At 34.6% G+C, this 23,913-nt stretch overlaps 2 protein-coding genes across 2 annotated transcripts in view; both read right to left on the reverse strand.

Moving 5' to 3' along the window:
• LOC140443657 (uncharacterized) overlaps window positions 1-17,411 on the reverse strand; it is a 74,003-nt gene extending 56,592 nt beyond the window's left edge. Inside the window, exons 1-2 of the mRNA XM_072535024.1 lie at window positions 17,285-17,411; window positions 10,448-10,651 (exon numbers count right to left, since the gene is read on the reverse strand). Coding sequence (XP_072391125.1) covers window positions 10,448-10,651; window positions 17,285-17,327 — 247 coding nt within the window. The 5' untranslated portion in view covers window positions 17,328-17,411. The remainder of the gene's footprint in view (window positions 1-10,447; window positions 10,652-17,284) is intronic.
• Window positions 17,412-21,161: 3,750 nt separating this feature from the next.
• Window positions 21,162-23,913, reverse strand: part of LOC140443658 (synaptic vesicle membrane protein VAT-1 homolog-like) — a 139,330-nt gene continuing 136,578 nt past the window's right edge. Inside the window, exon 7 of the mRNA XM_072535026.1 lies at window positions 21,162-22,031. Coding sequence (XP_072391127.1) covers window positions 22,006-22,031 — 26 coding nt within the window. The 3' untranslated portion in view covers window positions 21,162-22,005. The remainder of the gene's footprint in view (window positions 22,032-23,913) is intronic.

The raw sequence follows: 23,913 nt of genomic DNA on the forward strand, positions 1-23,913 counted from the left end.
CTAGCAAGACCACATATCTCTCATTAAACTTTGTATATTCAACAAAAGCCCTCATCCAAAACGGTTACCGAGAAAATCACATCAATTGGAGCATCCACGAACATCAATCCCCCACTTAATCTCAACCCAAAGACAGACCCTCATCATACGAAATCTTTTCTTCTTTACATCAAAGGTGTCACTTACAAAATCGACAAAATTCTTAAATCATAAGGAATAATGACAATATTTACCCCCCAACAAAAACTTCCATCTCTTGTCCGATCAATCAAAAATAACATTCCAAATGAAAAACAGAGTTTATAAAATTCCTTGTCCAGGCTGCCCGATCTTATATGGGCCAAACAAATCGTAGAATCCAAAATAGGATTTGTGAACATTCCATTTCTATTCGTAACGTCGATCCAATTTTAGCTCTAGGTCAACACCATCATACAGGTCACAAAATTGATTTTGAAAACTCCAGAACCATAGCCCCCATCCGCTTCCTTAAATAAAGAGAAATTGTCTCAATAAAAGAGATGATGGCAACCGGTTACCTTCGACATGAAGACCTCTCATAAAGAAAATATTGTCCGCTCCACCCTCCAATCAAAATCCCGCTGTCAGAAATGTTCAAATAGAATGTTCATTTTCCGAAGATCTGCTTGGATGTTATCTCTCCATCGCATTCTGGGACGTCCGAGTGGTCTTTTACCTGTGGGAATCTCCTCCCATACCAGTTTTACAAGTCTCTCATTATGCAGTCTGTGTACGTGGCCTGCCCATCTTGTCGCTGTGATTTAATTTCTTGGACAATATCGGCGTCATTGTAGAGTGCTTTTAATTCGATATTGGTTCTGATCTTATACTGGTTTCTGGTGATGTCATGGTAAGGTCCGAAAATTTTTCTAAGTATTTTTCGTTCAAATCGTCTGAGCTGTTCTTCGTTTGCTTTGGTCATGGTCCACGTTTCTAGTAATTGGCCGTTATAATTAAAATAGCAGGCTGGTATGCTAGCAGCATCATCTATACGAGCCATATATATATATATATATATATATATATATATATATATATATATATATATATATATATATATATATATACAAACAACACAGTTTATTAGGGCTGCCCGGGATGTTACAGAAACACTCTTTTGACTTTTGGTCTAGCTTTCGGAATTGTTTTTATTCCTTCTTCAAGACACTGTAATTAGAAGAATGTGTAAATATTTACAATATATCACAAATTGTCAGTGCAACTTACTAGTCGTCGAGATTATTTATATAAAGCTATGACACTCAACATTAATAACACACATATAAAATATAACATATAAAATAATGAACAAAATACATTTTAAAATTTAGTTATTGATAGTAAAACTTCTTTTGTGACGTCTTTTAATGGTGTGTTTTAACTGATCCATAGAGAACAGAAAGAAAAAACAAAAATAGTATGATTAAAATGTAATTAAGTGTTCTTTATGTTTTATTAATGGAAGTAGTTCATTCTGTCCATACCTGTCTTGATGGTATGCAACATGTTTTGCATGCAGGTGTATTATGGTGTGTATTTGTAAAAGTAAGTCTTTATTTTATTTTTGATATTTTGTCAGTAAATAACAATAAATGTTACTCAGTTTATCTATGTCAGACTTTTTATTTATACAAGACGTATTGGATTTTATAAAACACATTTTCAAGAAAACACGTTTTGAATTGTTTTTTTCCTTTGCCAATATATATATATATATATATATATATATATATATATATATATATATATATTTCTTTGTAGTACCAATTGACTTCTGGACGAAAAGTATTCCCATTTGGCATCCGTGAATATTCACGGGCCACAATATACAGCGAATTCTGTTGCGGTACCAATTGGCATCAATCGCTGTTGCGGTTTCTTTGGCATCGATTGGCTTTGGACCTTTAGCATCCATTGGTTTATGACTCAAGTCGACAATAATACCTAAAGGTTTCGGTGGAATTCTACCTGAGTCAATTCATCTGTTCAGTCATTGTAATATTTTGTTGTCGAAACGGATGTTTAAAAATTTAACTTGTTAGAGTATATTTACTCTTTATCTATAAATTGTAGGCAGGTAGTTATTGCTTTTTTCGAGATTGAATATTTTTCTTTTAAAATTATGACAGCTTCAAATTTGATTTAATTTGCTAAATACTTTTATTTTACATTTTTTAAGCTCAGTAATTTAAAAATGTTTTATCGTCTTTTAACAACTTCTAGTCTGATTATTCCCTGAGTAAAAGAGCTCTGTTGTAATGAATTATTTGGTATTACTAAAGAAATTCTGGTATAGTAGGATTAAATGTTAAAATTAAATGTTACAATGATTGTAACTTCATGTCTTGGGCTGTTACGTCGCATTATGGGCTATATGGGCTGTATTTTCTCGTTCTTGTTCGTATTTCTCTTCGATTTGCATTTTCGATTTTCGCAATTTTATCAAAATCAACCTAGTTTGAAATATATGGAGTCTCGATTATATCTCATGGTTGTGTTTGCCCTACGTAGAAAAAAATAAAATAAAATTACTGAAATCTCTTGGGAATTGAAGTACTCAAGAATTGAAAAGATGTTGAAATTACTGTAACTTTGAAGAAGTTGAAAATCAAATGTTTAAAGGTACACTTCTTTTAAACAAAATTCAGAATCAGTATTTTATCTCTTAACTTTATTAGAAGTGAATAATAAAGAAGTTATATACATACAAAAGGTTTTTGTAAGAAACACAGTTGCAAACATATAATTTACAAAATTTCTTGGTCTCTCTTTTTAAAATGGCGATACATAGCATTCAACGTAAACAAAGTTTTAGGAGTAGTGTCCACTTAATAGCTTCTAATGGTAATAGTGGGTTAGGGACAATTAAAACCTAGTTAATGTTTAAAATTTGCCAATGTTTTTACTTTATTTTAAGTCTTTATCAAGGCTATACATGGCACATACCTATAATGGTACATAAAATGATCCATTGTGACGTTTGGGTTCACCATTGGAAAGTTGTCCGTTCTGCTTTGGGGACTGTGTCCTCTGACTATAAAATATAAGCGAAAAATTGCAATACACTCTTAACTGCTCAACATATCAAGGTGTTATAGCAGGTGTTCCGCGTGCAATGCTGCCATGTTCACATGTACAGCGTGGAAAACAAGAGTCATTTGCTGTCGGTTAAGGTTACCGAAAACCCAAGCAAAGCTTAACTTTTTGGATCAATAGCAACAACTACTCCAGTGACTCCAATAGTGAACATGGCAGCATTGCACGCGGAACACCTGCTATAACACCTTGATGTGTTGAGCAGTTAAGAGTGTATTGCATTTATTCGCTTATACTAATTGAACATCTTTGGGATATGTTAGATAGATGTGTCCCGAGGCGCCCACATCCACCTCAAATCCTTCAACAACTAAAAGAAACTCTAATCGAAGAATGGGAAAATATAGGTACCTCAACAAGATATCGACAGGCTTATACGCAGCATGCCACGTAGATTTCAAGCACTAATTCGCGCTGGTGAAAAATACACACGATATTAAGAATAAATTTTTCTTCATATCCTTACGTTAGAGATGTGGAACAACTGCTTATTCCATTTCATTTGTTGTAGTGTTTTCAAGTTGTTATGATTATCTTCAAAATGGTATGTAGAAATGGTTTTAATTTATTAAATTTATTTGAACAAAACATGATTCCTTTATTCAGGTAATAAGATTTCTATATTATTACAATTATTAAGACGCAAATATGTGTGAGGCAAAATTAATAACAAACTATGAACGAATAAATAAACGAAACACAAATATAGAGATATCAGCAGGAGTGGTGAGAAAAGCAAAGAATAGTAGAAGGCAGGAGAGTAATAATATCCCAGTTAAAGACAAAAAATGATCCAGAAATTGAAATTTCATAAGACACTATAATAAAATATAGGTAGAAGAGCGAGCACTAAATCCTACATATCTGATCTACCCGAAAATGTATTACTTTGCTATACTATAAAATACTAGTTATGTTTGGATCAACAGAAACAACTACTCCGAGGGCTAATACCCCTACCGGCATTGAATTATACTATTGATCCTATAGTCGCAGAACAACACAACCCATCAAGTGTGAAATGCCAAACAGCTGTTTCGGTCCGCCAGACCTCATCAGTGACGCTTGGCTTCTCCATTGGAAAGTTGTTCGTTCTGCTTAAGGGTACAAGGTCCTCTGAATCTCAAATGTAGATGAGAATGCAATCCACTCTTAACTGATCAACATTTAATATGTCATCACAGGTGTTCCGTGTGCAATGCTGCCAGGTCACCCATGTACAGCTTGGAACAACAAGAGCCATTTGCTGATCGGTTTAGGTCACTGAAACCCAACCAATTATGTTTGGATCAACAGAAACAACTACTCCGAGGGCTAATACCCCTACCGGCATTGAATTATACTATTGATCCAATGGTCGCAGAACAACACAACCCATCAAGTGTGAAACGCCAAACAGCTGTTTCGGTCCGTCAGACCTTATCTGTGACGCTTGGCTTCTCCATTGGAAAGTTGTCCGTTCTGCTTAAGGGGACAAGGTCCTCTGAATCTCAAATGTAAATGAGAATGCAATCCACTCTTAACTGATCAACATTTAATATGTCATCACAGGTGTTCCGTGTGCAATGCCGCCAGGTCACCCATGTACAGCTTGGAACAACAAGAGCCATTTGCTGATCGGTTTAGGTCACCGAAACCCAATTAATTATATTTAGATCAACAGAAACAACTACTCAGAGGGCTAATACCCCTACCGGCATTGAATTATACTATTGATCCTATAGTCGCAGAACAACACAACCCATCAAGTGTGAAACGCCAAACAGCTGTTTCGGTCCGCCAGACCTGATCAGTGACGCTTGGCTTCTCCATTGAAAAGTGTTCGTTCTGCTTAAGGGGACAAGGTCCTCTGAATCTCAAATGTAAATGAGAATGCAATCCACTCTTAACTGATCAACATTTAATATGTCATCACAGGTGTTCCGTGTGCAATGCTGCCAGGTCACCCATGTACAGCTTGGAACAACAAGAGCCATTTGCTGATCGGTTTAGGTCACCGAAACCCAACCAATTATGATTGGATCAACAGAAACAACTACTCCGTGGGCTAATACCCCTACCGGCATTGAATTATACTATTGATCCAATGGTCGCAGAAAAACACAACCCATCAAGTGTGAAACGCCAAACAGCTGTTTCGGTCCGCCAGACCTTATCTGTGACGCTTGGCTTCTCCATTGGAAAGTTGTCCGTTCTGCTTAAGGGGACAAGGTCCTCTGAATCTCAAATGTAAATGAGAATGCAATCCACTCTTAACTGATCAACATTTAATATGTCATCACAGGTGTTCCGTGTGCAATGCTGCTAGGTCACCTATGTGATCAGTTAAGAGTGGATTGCATTCTCATTTACATTTGAGATTCAGAGGACCTTGTTCCCTTAAGCAGAACGGACAACTTTCCAATGGAGAAGCCAAGCGTCACTGATGAGGTCTGGCGGACCGAAACTGCTGTTTGGCGTTTCACACTTGATGGGTTGTGTTGATCTGCGACCATTGGATCAATAGTATAATTCAATGCCAGTAGGTGTATTACCCCTCGGAGTAGTGGTTTTTGTTGATCCAAACATAATTGGTTGGGTTTCGGTGACCTAAACCGATCAGCAAAGGGCTCTTGTTGTTCCAAGTTGTACATGGTTGACCTGGCAGCATTGCACACGGAACACCGGTGATGACATATTAAATGTTGATCAGTTAAGAATGGATTGCATTCTCATTTACATTTGAGATGCAGAGGACCTTGTCCCCTTAAGCAGAACGGACAACTTTCCAATGGAGAAGCCAAGCGTCACTGATGAGGTCTGGCGGACCGCAACAACTGTTTGGCGTTTCACACTTGATGGGTTGTGTTGTGCTGCGACCATTGGATCAATAGTATAATTCAATGCCGGTAGGGGTATTAGCCCTCGGAGTAGTTGTTTCTGTTGATCTAAACATAATTAATTGGGTTTTGGCGGCCTAAACCGATCAGCAAATGTCTCTTGTTGTTCCAAGCTGTACATGGGTGACCTGGCAGCATTGCACACGGAATACCTGTGAGGACATATTAAATGTTGATCAGTTAAGAGTGGATTGCATTCTCATTTACATATAAAATACTAGCTTTTATCCTCGATTCGATTGTGATGGCGTCTTCTGCCGAGAAGTATCCCTTGAAAATACAACTTTTTTTAATAAAATGTATCATCTGTGCTTATTTGTGTCCCTGTCAAAATTGCAAAAATAATCAATATGATCGGTTAAAAAGTTAAACAGGGAATGCGAAAAAAAAACAAGCCGACAAACACCTTACACTCACATTTATAATATTAGTTAATATTTTCACAGAAAAAAAGACAAAGCATAACCAGAGATAGATAAAAACTAAGCATCTTAACGAAAGAATCTTATTAACACAGCGCCAAACCACATTTTCAAAATTCACATTTTTAATGCATTTACAACCCCTAACATTAAATGCTTTTTAATACACAACGTTTTAGCAATGTGCTTCAAAAAATTATACACATGGCGCTGAGAAATAAGGTTATAAAACCTTTCAAAAAGAATAAAAGACTGCAGATAACAAGAAAGTAAGATAAAACCAATAATATATTGTAAATCCAAAAACTAAACAAAAAATATCCATTCTAAGAATTAAACTCAAACGCGAATCGACCAGATGTTACTCGAACCTTTAAAAACCTGGAATCTACGACAATCTAAGTGACTAACTGGCTTCCAAAATCGTATCACATCCTGTAGATGCCAATTGAACCGCTAAGCTGCAACGACATGAATATCGCTTCAACTCAATATACACAAATCGATGGTGGCGCTGCTTATTTTTTGCCTCGAACTACGATTTATTTACGAATCAAAAAACGGTCCAATTGGATTCCGGGTTCATATCGCGTAAAGAGCCTTATAATATCATCCACTATGCGTTTCTGATATTATTTTGAAGAGGTCAATTGGCATCCGAATACCGGATGCCAATTGACCAGCGGAAGCCAATTGAACCTACAACTTTACATGTGGGAAGTCAATTGTTACCGTAAATAAATATATATATATATATATATATATATATATATATATATATATATACAGCATATTTATATATACAGAAAATTTTTAGTTTAAAATGGCTTAGGTACATATTTAACAAGAATAGGTTTTATTTCTTAGTAGGGGAGACCGGGGAGAGTTCGGACCATTTTTAAAAATTAATTTTTATTAGAAAAGTGTATTGATATATTTACCTTTTAAAGTAGTTAACTTAAGCTTCCAAGGTTCAGGCATAACCAATCAAGAGCAGAATATATCAAATCAATAAATTAACAACAAAAATAAAAAAATATTGCAGGGGGTCATTTGTCCGAAGTCTCCCCAGAAACGGGGAGACTTCGGACTAGGAACTGGGAGACTTCGGACAGTACTGGGAGACTTCGGACAGTACAACATATGTTACTTATAAAAATGTATTTAAAAAAAATAGACATGTTTAGATATTAAAAAATTAATGCAATGAATAATCTTCTAAATCTGTATTAAAATAGATCATATTTTCATATCTTTGACGTGTATCTTTCAAGGGCTTCGGTAAAATACATTTTATGTCTTCAAATATAACAAAAGCATCTTCTTCAGTGGAGATAAACCGATTAGAAGTGGCATGTTTTTTATAAAATTTTACGTCGTATCCTTTTATCTGTTTTTCCTGAATTTCTGCAACATAGTGCCGAAATGTAGCTGGTGTTTTTCCATAAACTCTGGCAATTATAAACTGACCATTTGCAATATTTGTTTCTTCTGTATCCACTTCGTCATCTTGCTCTATGAAGTCAGAGGATTTTTCATTGCTCATTATGTCTTCAGAGGAAGAAGAAGAAGATGTTTCAACAATTTTTTTAGTGACTTTCTGTCTTTTTTTAGGATTTACTTTCCTTGTAACAGATCGTTTTAGTTTCCTGTTGGCAATTTCGTCTTTTTCTGGAGTATCCGTGGCAATGATACATTTGCCCTTAGGCCTCCCTCTATTTGATGTTTTACGTTCTGGCGCCTTGGGAAACGGTCTAACCATTTCTGGAGAAATGATGTTTGGAGAAGTTGAGTGACTCGGAGAAACTAAAACTTTGCTTGGCCCCGGTTTGGACAAGCTATCAAAATCTCTTTTTCCGAGTTCCGGTTCTGTAGTAGGCATTGGTCTATCTGTCACGTAAGAAGATAAGAACTCTTCTTCTCCGAATATATTCCTGTCAAAAGGCCAAATACCTGTACACTTGAAACCACTTTTAATATTAACTGGATTGGCAGCTCTGTCCCAAGCAGAAGAACAAATAGCAGGCAAGTCATATATAGAAAGTGTCTGACCAGGATTAGACAACATCCAGGAATTAGCACCATCATTAAAAAACTTTTTGAAAGGACCAAACACTGTTCGGTCCAAAGGTTGTAACTTATTAGAAGTATGAGGTGGTAGTGTCAAAACAGTAATTCCATTTTCTTTGCAGTAATCAAGTCCCTCCACTGAGAGATGGGACTCGTGGTTATCCATGATTAGTAAAATTTTATTAGTATCAGAGCAGAGTGTATTTTTGACAACATGTTTAAGTACTTTCAAAAAATTATCACTTGTCATCCATCCTGAAGGAGATACTAATGCTAAAGCAACTTGAGGAACCCCTTTCATCATGCGGTTTTCATCAAAACGTTGCCGTGGGAATACCCATATAGGAGGCAATGCTTTTCCATCAGCAGAAATTATGCCCACTTGTGTAACTAATTCTCCACGTTCACGTGAGGTCACCTGCCCTATTTGATGTTGACCTTTTCTTCCAATTATTTTAGGTACACGCTGAACTGTAGTAACCCCAGTCTAAAAAATAAGTGATATTAATTATCAAAATAACTAAACAAAATTGTTAATTGACTCACTTCATCTAAATTGAAAATCGCTGAAGATCTAAAAGAATGACGACGTAAAACTTCTTCTAATTTATTTTGAAACGTCTCAACAGTAACTTTGTTAAAACTCGTCATTCTAGCGAGACTAGTGGCTTCAGGTGTTCTAATAGATAGTACAGGATGACGTTTCATGAAACCTGAAAACCAGTCTGTTCCAGCTTCTTCATTTTCGCTCCATGTAGTAGGCATTTTAACATGGTTTTTCTTGGCAAATTCAAAAGCTAAACGTCTTGCAGCTTTAGGCGTTAGTCCATGAAACATGGAAGAACAATCTAATAAATATTTTTCAAGCATTTTTTCCATTATATCGGTAAACACTTGAGATTGCTTGAAATTTGGAGAGAATGTTACGTTGTCTATACCCACAGCTCTAGCTTTCTTTATGTAATCTAGAAGACTAGATTTAGGAACGCCGTAGGTTTTGGCGCTATTCCGAATGCTCAATTTGCCGTCAAGCACCTCTGATGTGGCATTTTTCATAGTGTCTGCAGAAAATTGTCGTTCTGTTACCCTTGTATATGTACGGGGCATTATGAGCTGTAAGAGAAAAATAGAATAACTACAGATCAGGGGAGACTTCGGACACACAGGGGAGAGTTCGGACACTGTGTCCGAACTCTCCCCTAATGCAAACATTGGTAATACAATGGGTTTATAAAAAAACTTACCTAAATATTGCAACAACATAAACGCAAATTAATGAAATAAGTATAGTAGATTACAGCACCAAAGTTTTATACGTGGTAAGTCTATGTATTTTAAAATATATCTTCTGGATTGCACCGATATTTTTAGAACAAAACTCGACAAAACACTTCACAATAGATAACTCTGTGACTACGACCGAAATCACAGCTGTCAATACATAACCTATAATTATGTACAAATAAGGTTGTGTTTACCAAATGACAACAGTGCATCTTCAAAAATGTGCGAAATTCAAATGTGTCCGATGTCTCCCTGTGTCCGAACTCTCCCCGGTCTCCCCTACAGTAGATAGTTACAATACACTATATATTGGACACACTAAGAAAACCAACAACACCTATTGTTAGATATGCTCTGCATTACAGGAACAGGTAAGGAAAAAGAAGAAAAGGAAAACAACACCCATATGGAAAAGAACAATAAAAAATAAACCAAAAGAAAATAAAATGAAACAAAAAGAATAGCCATAAACATAAAAGAATAAAAAAACTGGTAAACATAATTGGACGGGGCTCAAGAGGTGGTGCATAAAATTGGAAGCCTCTTCATCAATACTTTTTGCAACTTAAATATCACAAGCGATGAACCATTGCCCTAGTGGAAGCAAGACGGTAGTTTAAATATTTATTTACTATATTCGCATGAGGATATTAGAAAGTGTTTTTTTTTACTCACCTGTATAAATTTTAACAAATTCCTTATCTGTAATATCGATGCTACAATATTCTATTTTAACAGAAATCTTATAACCCTCGTCCGTTGTGACGATTAATTTCTCGTTATGATCTGGATGCCAAGTAATATTTTTTTCTCCAAGGTGAAATTCAGTCGGGGCTAGTGTTGATGTTGTAACGGCTCCGGAAGATATTTCAATCCACGCTAAAATATTAAACGATTTTAGTTGTTATTTTTTGTCTCACATGAACCCTTCGCTTCGTTATAATAAATACTTAATCAAGTACTTAAGACGAAAGAAGGAAAATTTAGACACAAAATTAAAAATAAAAAAAAACTGGATCATTTCCAACTCGTCCAAATGTGCATCAGGACATAAACCAGACAAACTGAAATTAGGGAAGAGGTAGAGAAAATAATAATCAATAAGATGAACATAAAGTTCTAAAAGCAATGCTAAATCTTAAACATACAACAACTTAATATCTAGGGTGCTCGGTAAAAGAAGTAAAAGTCAATTTAGTCAACTTTTCAGGAGAAGCAAAAAACGATAAATAATTTTGTTCTGAAGCTAATTAATTGTCATCTCCTAAATCGTAGTATACAGAATTGTTATATTTACCTATTTTACTTTGTAAATAACTAATCTTGAATAAAGTGTATTTTTGTGTGTATTTTTTAAATAAATGGAAATTACAAAAAAAAATGTGACATATTATTTGGACCACACGTACTAGATGACTTATACTATTTTATTTAGCCCAAAAAGCTGTTTTTTATTAAAAAGTAAATAAATAAAACATATTTATTAAAAAAACATAAGAACATCGGAATAATGTTAATACGGTTTCGGCAGACCAATGGCTACGTCCCTTAATGGAGAAACATTTTTATAAAAATCGTGAAATACTGGACTTATCAGAGGAAGAAGATCCAAAATATCATTTTTATTCTGCGTTGATATAGCAAGAGTGCTTTTGTACAAATTGATGGGTACCAGCCTAGCATAAGTTTGTCCTTTACGTAGTACACTTAGCGTCAGAAATGCCTCTTTCTCATCAAGTAATGTTTTATAAAGAATAATTCCCTTTTCTCCTGTATAACGAAACCAGTTCACATCAAACCAATTGAAAGGATATCCTCTTGTATCTTTTTTACGCATTAGACAGTTACTTTTCAAAAGATATGAAAATTTTAAGAAATCACCATGGTAAAGTTCTACAACATTGAATTTCTTCATTTTTCCTGTACTTCTCACAAGCTGATACAAATCGTGCGGATGGCTAATTGGAATACTTAACTTTTTTTTGCTTTTCGATCAATCCATGATCAATATCGCACTCTATATGACTGTGTCCATTCACCATGAATTTATGGTCAATAACTTCTAAATTGGTGTTATTTTGCATTGCTACTAAAACATCATAGCAACATGTGAATTTTTGTTCTGACCACCGCATGTATCCAAGTACAGGGTTACTTTGGGTCACCTGTGTGCCACATGTATCACGCTACATTTCCTTCTCCATACTCATGAATAGTTAGGTTATATGTCCATAACTGTCTTTTGTAAAAGGCAATAGAAGAATTTACCTTTGGAGTTGCGAAACACTGCTGCAAGTCAAAAGTGAGGCATCTAAAAGTACTATCACATTTTGCTTTTTCTGTATCGTTGTTCTTCATAACTAATGCATTGTCTGCAGCAGTGTAATGAATACTTATCTCGTCTTTTATTTTAGTTTTATCATCTTCGCTTTCAGTAACTTTGAGTCTATTACTCAGCTTCAGCACATCACATTTATGGCTCCTATCTACTTTAGGCTTTTTAAATGAAATGTTAATTTTATGGAACTCTCTTTCATAGATAGGTCTAGAGACAGGTGATTAATTTTCTTCACGGTATAATTTGTACATTTTCTGAATATTAGAATACTTTCTTCATTATGCTTGTTAACAGAAAGATCACGACCTCGCTGGTCATCAGTTATTCTTCCTGAAGTACTTGAATCCCTATTTGTAAGAGCCAGTGTAATAAACATATTTGTCTCATCAAATGTGTTCATAAAAGATTTTTTACAAACTTGAATTTTAGCGCCATTCACCTTTAAATGAAAAACATGAGTCACTTTTCGAACTTTTTTATCCGGATCTAAAGTCCTTTTTCTAGTGGTTTTAGGTGGTTCGGGGGCTATAAGGCTAACAATATATGTGCAACATGTTTGTTGCGATCACCCATAGACCAATATTCGCCGAATAGCTTTTTTTGTATATCCTCTGAAATTTTGTTATAGCATTTATTTCTACAGACTTCAAGTTTTTCATGCAGCGTGCTAGTTTTACTTTATTTTTGCTGTTACATAAGCTTTTCTTAAGTTTCTATTTCTTTTATGTTCCGCTTTTTTTTTCGATTTTGATCTCCTCTCTGTATTTTCAGACCTAGAATTTGGAACAGATTTTATTTTTTCTTTAACAGCACTACTAGAGTCACTACTATCCGGCATATAGTTTTCATCCTCGTCACTATAATCATCTACATGTCGACATATACTATTAGAGCCAAGAATAGTCCACAAACTCGAAGTGTATAAACAGTATAAGTTGACATAAACTGTTTTTACGAAATTAAAAGTTCCTTTAACTAGATGTACTAAAAATACCAAATAATTTTATTTAATTTATATTAGCATATTGACTTGTTCTACTGATACTAAGGTAAAAATATAGTCCTTTATAGTCTTATTCGGCAAAAATAATATTTTGATCATTTTTGACTTATACTCTTTTTATCAAGCACCCTAGATATTAGCTTTCACTAGAAACTTTATTGGAACATCATATACCCGTGGATTATTCGTTCATGAAAAGAACATGACATTAAGGGTGCAAGCCTTGTTTTCACCCATTTTACAACATTAAAATGTGAACACCTTAAATTATTTATGTCTGTCTGTCCGTCCGTAATCACAACTCCTTCGTTATTAGAACAAATAGACTGACAAATGAGGTATCTAATGAGAGCTCTTAACCCAAAGATGGTATTAAAGGTGAGAAATTTGACTTCGGACTTCCGGTTGCAGACTTACAATCGGAAGTACTGTTTTGAAGTCGCTGAAATAGTACAAGCGACATATTATTCGATGCGCTTTAGCAAGACGAGAACAAATATATTAATATACAAATATATTTTCCGGTTAAAAATTTGTAACCGGAAGTGCCACATCATAGTGGCAGAAATAGTAACTGTGATTTATCAATCGACTCATATTGATAAGTCGAGCTCGAATTTTTAGTTCTGATTTTGAATGTCAGTTCCGGTTAAAATGTTATGACCGGAAGTTTGGCATAACATGGGGAAAATTAATGAAATCTTATGTCAATCGACGCAAAGTTACACGAAGAGTTCAAATATCGACTTCCGGTTTTACCTCCGGTCACGTTAGAGAAAACCTAGGACTTACGAAGCCTAATTGCTTGTTTACGTTAATTTAGTTTAAATACATTTCATTGTTTAAGTTTGAATATCCAAAGGTATGGTCTAGATCATCGACGACTCGACAAATCTCAGTTTTCATTTGGCACAATATGTATTCGGTATAAATATATAGAAAAATAAGGGTATGCAAACTTCAATCTAGACTGTAACTTGAAACAATATATCGAGTTGTTCCCTATGATCGAAAATGTCTCTTCGATGTCTTCTTCAGGGCTTCCGAGGTCTCAGTCTCCCAAGTCCCCAGAGACTACTACACTGATCACTATCAAAGCATTACTGGTGCTGGTAATAGAGGATAGGTTATTTATACCGTCGATGGTGACGTGGCTTGAGTGGAGGTTGGCGTGGGGGCCAACGTAGGTATTGGCGATAGGCTAAGATTTTTCTTTATAACTTCTAGAGACGGTAGGGATGAATCAGTTTTCACCTCCATTGTGAACTGGATACTAGGGTGTATACCATTCAGTTGGGTTTGAAAAGATACCAAAGCATTCCTGCCATGGGGTCAAATGTCTAATGTATCTCAACATATCGTAGCCAACATGGTGGTTTGAGCATTGATGTGGATAGTGCTCGGGTCCGAAGTCGTCTATAAAAATATTGGCAATTACTGGAGATAGTAAGGAGCCCATTGGGGCACCATTTAGTGGTGCATCCACAGACATCAATCTCCCACTCAATCTCAACGCAAAGACTCAGACCCTTGTCATACGAAAGACTTTCTTCCTTACATCAAAGGTGTCATCAAATGAACAACACGGAGTTTATGAAATTCCTTATGCAGACTGTCCCCGATCCTATATAGGTCAAACAAATCGTAGAATCCAAAGTAGGATTTATAAACATTCCATTTCTGTTCTCTAGATCAACACCATCTTCATACAGGTCACAAAATTTATTTTGAAAACTCCAGAACCATAGCCCCCATCCGCTTCTATAAATTAAGAATTATGAGAGATGCCATAGAAATTGAAAAAAGGCCAAATCGTCCCAATAAAATAGATGACGGGATACTGTTACCTTCAACCTCTCATAAAAAAAATTCCATCTGCTCCACCCGTCAACCAAAATCCTACTGTCAGAAATGTTCGCGCTAACCTCCGCGCCAATCCCCATGCTGGCCCCCACGTCAACCTCCACCCAAGCCACGTCACCATCGACGGTATAAATGACCCGTCCTCTATTCCCAGCACCAGTAATGCTTTGATAAGTGATCAGTGTGGTAGTTGTCTTATGTTTGTTATTATGAAATAATATACTTTTATTCTTTTTAAGTTTTACTTGAAACCTTACATATTACAATGTGCTTAACCTCTATTCGTTAAGTGACCTGAAGTTGGTCATGGTCTTCTTGAAACTGTCATAGTCATATGCTTAGAACATGAAAGTAGTTCCAAGGCCATATGAGACAGTAGTGTCTGGGGGCTCGGTAGACTAAGACCTCGGAAGCCCCGAAGAAGACATCGAAGAGGATGTCGAAAGCTTGGCGCAATGATAATCAACGCGTTTCAACCCGGAAGACTGGTGAGGTTAATTCCTGTAATAGTATTAATCTTTGCTCTAGGTTTAAGTATATATATATATATATATATATATATATATATATATATATATATGTATATATGTATAAGATTATAGATATATTATTAAGAAGTATATAAGATTTACAAATTTCTGCAACAGCTTTGCTACGGCTTTGATGAATTGAGACACCAAATATATAAAAATAAATGGCGACAGGAGCACAATTCGTCAAACTTTCCGTGTATGAATTGGCATCAATAGACTGTTATAACGTTATTTCTGTATGCTCTACGTCTTCAGACAATCGGGCGGATACAAACTCATATACGGCAAGCCAGCGAATGTGTCCTGCTATTTCCACTACTTCAGTGTATGTCCGGGTAACTTGTGTTATGGGTTGTCTCGTCCTGATCTTCAAGTTACCTATTTGTGCAGTTGTTCATAGCATACGTTGTGTGTCATCGTTGCTTTATTTTTCGTGATATTTTGTGAAACAAAAGTAAAAATGTCTACAAGAGCCAAATATATATTAAGATTAGTAGGTAGTAGTTAACAGAATACAGAAACAAAACGTTTAAATACTATTTCTTCTTCTTCTTTTTTTATTAATATGATGATATAAGGTTGCCTGACATATATTACATGCATATACGTCATGAGCAGAGTATTTTATTTAAAAAATAAATGGACGAAATAAAATATTTGTCAAAAATTAATTACTATTAATTGAATTAAAAAATATTTGCACTTGACACTTTTTACTGGCAACCTTTATGTTAACTTGACTTGGCTGACTGTTTTACTTGGCAACGTTATGAACGTGGTGATCCTGCAGTGGGATCTTGTATTATGTAGTCAGTTCACATTATTGCCGTTCAAAAACAAAACGAAAATATTTATCCTCAGACCTTATGTATTCGCTATATACGAAAGAATGCAGTGATAACAATCAAACATCAGTTAACTCTGTCATTTATAGAAAGGCATTTTCAGAGAAATATAACCTTGGCTAAATATAATAATATAACCCTGGAAAAAAAAACTAAAACAAGACTTTAAAACACTTAAAATTAATCAGAATTTAGAATTATTTCAACTTCTTGCTATAAATATTCAAAAACAAATTTCATTTGCTGTAACACCACGGTTTGCTTCTTTTCAAATTTAAAGCTGCTTTCCTGAAAAATAGCAAATACTTAATAACATCACCTTAGTAGTAGGGATGGTATAGGGATGTTAAAGCTTCTTTATTCAGTCTCCTCAATGTTTTATGTATCGTGCCAAAGAATTTCTTAAATCTATTTTTAATCAGTTCGTTTGGTATTACTTATCTTCGTAAGAGTTATTTATAACTAATCCTTTACATTTTCTTGTTCCTGTATTGTTTGTTTCATATATTGAGGACGATTTTCAGTTAGCAGTTGTTTTTAGTATTTCTGCCATTCTTGTTCTTTAATTTGCCAATGTGTATATTGTCCATCGTATTTTTTAGAGCGACTGCAAGATATACCATCAAACTAAATTTCTGGTAGGTACCTTTAATATGTTGTTTTATCCCCGCTTAGAGTTTCTTCGTTTCATTTGTTACTCTTCTTTATGCGTCCCTGTTTTTGTTCTTTTAATGCTCCAAATTTTTAATTTTCTTTAAAATCTTTTTAATTTTACAATAAACATTAAAATCAAATATGACTCACCTACGTATTTATGTTTAATAATTTTTTGTCTCAATAAGGTATCAGACATATAGAAAAAAAGTTTCAAATTATATCACCTACATGCTTTTATACGTTTAATAATCAAATAATATTTATTTTCCTTACCAGCAATAAATATACTAACTAACACAGCACAGGTAAACTCCATCGTAAAAAATCTCAGATTCACATTGTATACAAACGCAAACAATTAGGAATGCCTGAAACAATTGTGAGATTACGTTCCTTTCCAATAATCAATCTCAATTTTTTAAAATAGTGAAAGATAAGATAACTTAATGATAAGATACGTTTCATTTTATGCATTTTAAAATATCAGTTTCCTGTTGAGCAGTATTTTATTGTCTATTTTTGGCAGTATAATAGCTGTGAAAACAATCTGATCGAACATGCACTATTTACTTAAAACGGATCTGTAATTAAATAGTTAAAAATAGTATAGATAAAGATAGTAGGAACGTAAGGATTCCTGGAAGATTAATAAGATCGAGAAGTAGGCAACATAGGACAAATAAGGTTTATCTAAACGGATACAAATATTATCTTCTTGACATTAATGAGTCAAAGAGGTCATCAATACATATAAAATGCTTATTCTGTTTATCTGTCCGTAATGAAAACCTAGCTCCGACATTACATCATATCTCCGTTGTTATTGGTCCGATTGGAGTGTGTGATGCGTTAAATGAAAGGCGAGGGGATAAAGATTATATTAAAAAACAAACAAGACGACTACCAAAAGGGCACTACACCTTATCTAAGGCCTCTGACTCAGTACAGAATAAACAACTGATCGATTCCTAATATGCGATGTTGCAAATAAAAGAAGAGGGTATAACGAATATATTAAGATAGAAAAAACAAACTAGGCGACTACCACAAGGGCACTACACAATATCTTCGTTATTATTGAACGTATATAAAAATAGATTTACTATAAGACAAATGTAACAGCAACTATACTGTTAATTTAACTTTATACTGTTAATTTAAGACGCCTGAAAGAAGTCAAAAATTTGTTAAGTATTCAAAACTCTACGTCAACAAAGGTAAGTTTAAAAATTAACCTTAAAAAGATCCAGTATATGACAAACTTAGTCCTGAGCAGGCTCATATCCATAAATAATGTCAAAATCAAATACGTAATACTTTTTACTCATTTTACAACATTTAAAAAATGGTGAAAACCTTGAATTATCCATGTCTGTCCGCAAACACAACTCTTCTGTTATGAGAACAGATAGTATAGCATATGTGACATCTAATGGGAGTTTATAACCCAAAGATGGTATCTAAGGACAGAAATTTGACGTCGGACTTCCTTCTTCTTGTAGTGCCCATCCATTTCGGATATTGGCGACCATCATGGCAATCTGTATTTTGCAAACTGTTGCTCTGAAAAGGTTTATGGTTGTTGCATTAAACTAAGTAAGCAGATTTTTCAGCCAGGAAATCCTTCGCCTTCCTGATCCCCATTTTCCATCTACTTTTCCTCGTAGAATTAACTGCAGCCACCTATATCTTTCGCTGTTCCTCATGATGTAGCCGAGGTATTCGATTTTGACTGTTTTTATTTTGGTTAACAACTCTTTTCCTTTTTGCATTCTTAATAAAACGTCCTGGTTAGTAACACGGTCGGTAGAAGATATCTTCAGGATTCGACGATAAAGCCACATTTCGAAACCCTCAATTTTCTTGCAAGTAAAGTCTGTAAGAGTCCACGACTCAACTCCGTACAATATAGGAAAGATATAACATCGTAGGAAAGGTAGTTCAAAATAGATCTAGTTAACACATGGCTACAAAAAGGAAAAATAGGATTTAATAAACATATTGATCAAATAATATTGACTCGGGTAGTGGGTAGACAATTTTCTACGATTTCCATAGAGAATAGGCCTATTTCAGGAAAGCGACCCTGCCCACGCGAGCCACTACTTTGCACTCAATTCCTTACTGAGAGGAATCATGGCCCACCACTTTATCCTTTCAAAATCTTGTTACCTATTTCCCATCCCTCCCTGGTGAAGGGCAGCAGCGATCATCAGAACCAGAACACTACAAGCATGACTGGAACAGTTTAAATGGTTGTGATACTGCGATGGGGAAATCACTCCATTATATTTCCCACAAATCTAAATGGCAGACGAAAACAAGAAAATGGCCCTCAGTCCAGGGCCCACCTTAAATGGGGAAATGGTACGAAGAATCCCCCTGTCAATTACTATTGAGGTCTAAGGAAGTAGACAGAGAATCGAAATATATGACAGGATAGTACGCATTGCCATCTGGAATGTATGTAGCTTATTCATGTCCGGGAAACTTGCAAACACTGAAGCCGAGATGAGAAGAATGAAAATATACATCTTGGACATGAGTAAAGTAAGATGGCCTGGTTCAGAAAAACAAAAGATGTATATATATATATATATATATATATATATATATATATATATATATATATATATATAGTATTCAGAAGGGAAAGACCCAGAACATCAATATGGAACGGCTTATTAGTATCGGATAAAAATGCTTTTCTACAAAACAATAATATGCCCAGTCCTAACATATGGTTCAGAGACCTGGACTTTAACAAAAAGTAATGAAAATATGTTTTGATGTTTCAAAAGAAAGGTACTAAGTCGAATATATGGAGTAGTGAATGAAAATGGAGTGTGGAGAAGACGATACAACTTCGAATTTTATAGAATATACCAGGAACCAGATGTCGTAAAACATATTAAGAGAGGAAGTCTGAGATGGATAGGGCATGTAATGCGGATAGAACAAAATGACCCAGCTAGAAAAACGCTCCTTGATAGACCCAGTGGACAGAGAAGAGGAGGAAGACCCAGAACAAGGTTCCTTGATAACATCGATGAAGACAAGAAATATGGGAATACGTCCTTGGCGGAGAAAGGCGATGGATAGGGATGACTGGAGAGAAATTATTGAGGAGGCTAGGACCCACGCAGGGTTGTAAAGCCAGAATGATGATGATAAAATTGTGTCGTAGACTTTATCCCTCTAAATGATAGAGAAACAATGTTGAAATTAAGAAAAATCCATAGAAACCATAATATTAATCAGGTCTATGCGCCAACAAGTCTTTTTCTTCTTATCTGGCATCATCATGGCAATCTTTATCTTATCTGATGCAGCGCGGACAAGTCAAAGGAAGAAATTGAAAAGTTTTATAACAACATAGATGAAATTTTGCGATTGACAAAAAGAGGTAAGATAACGATGATTATGAGTAACCTTAACGCAAATATTGGTCGTGGTGCTGAAGGAGACAATATAGGAGCATACGGTCTCGGTACCCGAAACAATATGTAAGATAGATCGGTACAATTCTGTTAATAGCCAATACTTTCTTCGAACAACATCCTAGAAGGCTATATACATGGAAATCACCTGCAGTCAGAAAAAATAAAATTGTTAGGAATCAAATCGACTTCATTTTGCTCGTTAACAACTTCAACAAGTACATAAACTCTACTAAAACATACCCTGGGGCTTACATTCACAGCGATCACAATTCAGTTATAATGGATTTAGACTAAAAAGATTACTGAAAATTAAAAGGGAAAAAGTGACAAGAAAAATTTCACAACTGAAGAACGCTAAAGAAAAAACGAAATAAGTATCAAGGTTAAGAAAAAACAGAAACGCTAAACTTTGTACAGTCAGACGTTAAAGTAACATGGACTGCTCTAAAAATGAAAATAACAAAGACACAACATTAAGACATCAGGTTCACGAAAAACACCAGAAAGCAAGAATGGATAACACAAGGGATCATAGGCTTCACTGACGTAAGACGAAAACATAAAACAAACGAAATACAATTCAAACGAATCAATAAAATCATTAAAAACAAGTGCAGATATTGACAGATATTTTTATGGCACTCTGTATAACAGAATCTTAGGGAAAAGAGATATGTTGTAGGTGTTTTTAATAAAAAGACAAACTGTAGCATTTATACAATTTATTTTACGGCCATCTAAACAATAGCTTTAGCGATAACACATCAGTCTTACATTTACATAAATATTTAAGCATTTAGCATATTAACACACTTTTAGTTTAAATGGTAAGTTTATAATTATTTATTCGGCGAAAATTCAGATCAATAACAAGCTAATCTGGATTTTTTCCAATGAATCTTAACATAATAATATAAAAACATTCTTAAAAACACATTTATAAAAAAAATACATTTGGACAATTAATATTTAAAAAATAATCTCATAAGCAACTGCTTCACTACTAAAATTTACAAATTAAACAATATAATATACTCGAAACCTTTACTCATTTTTTGCGATTGATATGCATAGAAAACGTTAATAACAGCTTTATAGCAAAAATACCGGACAAAGCTACTTTTTACATTTTATTTGTCCTTTCTTTCTCTTGGATTATTATACGAGATAGATGAATTAAATTGAAAAAATAAATTTTTACAAAATCGCTACTTTTTGGTCTGGTACACAGATATGTGTCTTTAAAAAGCTGGATCAAAAAGATTTCTCAAATCTACTGGAAAAATGAGCACCATTGACGTGTGAAAATAATTTATAAAAATAATTGATATTTCATTGGTCTCAGACTTGATTCTTAGAAAAAAATAACACAGTTTGCGCTTAGAATAGGTATATAGTTCAAAACCGCTTTTGCAACATATTGAGATCTGTTGTTTGTCCGCCGCATCAATGTTTCTAGAATAAAAAAATTAAAACTATAGATAAAATGTTAAAAAGTGTAAGCATATATTTATTTTTTGAAGATAGCTCCGATGTATATCATATGGGAATTCAACTTGAAGCCTCCTTTTTAGAATCTGAAAATAAAAATAGATTTTAGAAGAATTCTTTAATTTTACTGATTTAAAATAAATAAAAATATGCTCAGTTTATAAGGACCATCAAATGGTATTTTCTTTCTTCCTTTTCCATACATAGATTGCTATGCGATGCGCACGTACCTCGCAAATTTGCAAGAATAAACCTGCGTATTGTAGCGGTATGGGTCTAACCAGTGTATTATTTACCTGCGTATTGTAGCGGTATGGGTCTAACCAGTGTATTATTTAGTTCGCATCAACTTGTTATCGTAGTAACAGTATCGCAGTAAAATTGAGAAAAATGGGTGATTATGAAAAAAATCAAAGTAACCTACAAAAACTAATGGATGTTGTCAGATGAAGAGGTGTTTAAGTATTCATCGGAAAGTTATAACGCAAGTAGTTATTATTCAGATTCATCTAATTATTCTTCATCACCTGTTCAAAAAAAGAAGAAAAAAAAAGGTACTTAACGTTTCTAATAACTCTAATAGCATAGATCAACCCAGTACATCATTTGCAGTACAAATCGAAAGCGTTGAACAAAAAAAGCATGCTGACAACATGAAAACTAATCCTGTTAGCAGTCCTACGAATCTAATAGATGAAACGATTGAAAGTGTTATCAGAAACTTTGAGTGGGATAGTGATACAGCTGATAAAATACCTAGTGCTTCTACAGTGTTGAACTGGAATGAGGTAACCGGGGATAATTTGAAACATTTCACTGTTTTCGAGCAAGGGTTGAATATAAATGAAAATATCTCAGGTATGCATGGTAACCAGCCTATTGATTTTTGTTTACTGTTTGTGGATGACGATATCATGCATTTGATGGTACAAGAAACCAATAAATACGCTTCGCAAAAAACAGAAAGAACCAATTTACTTCAAGCTACGATTCGACAATGGAAGGATACTACTACTGACGAATTGAAAATATTTTTGGGTATACAGATTTGGATGGGATTAGTTCAGATGCCTAGTGTGACATCCTATTGGTGTAAGAATATCTTATATTCAAACGAAATAAAATCGTTAATGTCCAGAAACCGATTTGAGCTCCTCTTGAGCGACTGACATTTTTGTGATCTTCTAAATCATATCAGTCAAAAATTTCAAAACGCAGTAACCCCTTCACGTAATGATTGCGTAGACGAAACCCTCGTGCCTTTTCGAGGAAGTCTTAGTTTTCTACAATATATAAAAAACAAAAGACATAAGTTTGGGGTAAAAGTTTTCAAACTTTGTCTTCAACAAGGTTACACGTATGATTTCAAAATATATTGTGGAACCGAAAAAAATACTACTTCTGACAGCGTACCAACATCGATTGTTATGGGGCTTTGCAAAAATTTATTGGATAGTGGTCGAACCATATTTGTGGATAACCATTATACCAGTATCGAACTTGCTCACAAATTGCTGGACAGACAAACTCATCTGGTCGGCACCTTAAGAAAAAATCGGAAGGGAATTCCAAAAGACATAGTACAAAAAAAATCAAAAAAGGCGAAGTTATCGCCAAGTAAAGTGATTCTGGAGTGGTGATACTGAAGTGGTGTAATAAACGTGACGTTTTGATGCTGACAACAAAAAACAAAAATAAGATGGTTACTGTAAAGTCCAAAAATGGAACTGGAAAGGAAAAACCAACAGCTATTAGAGACTATAACCAAAACAAAAGTTTCATTGATATCTCTGATCAACTAAAAGCCTACTCTTATTGCCTCAGAGGTAGCCTCAAGCGGTATCGCAAATTGGCAATAGAAATTCTTCTAGGTTCAACTATCGTAAACGCGTTTATACTAAATAAACAGGTTACTGGTAAAAATATCACAATTGCCCAGCTCACATATTTACTGTCAATTAAATTTTA

This window comes from Diabrotica undecimpunctata, chromosome 6, assembly GCF_040954645.1.
Source record: "Diabrotica undecimpunctata isolate CICGRU chromosome 6, icDiaUnde3, whole genome shotgun sequence".
NCBI classification, from domain to species: Eukaryota; Metazoa; Arthropoda; class Insecta; order Coleoptera; family Chrysomelidae; genus Diabrotica; species Diabrotica undecimpunctata.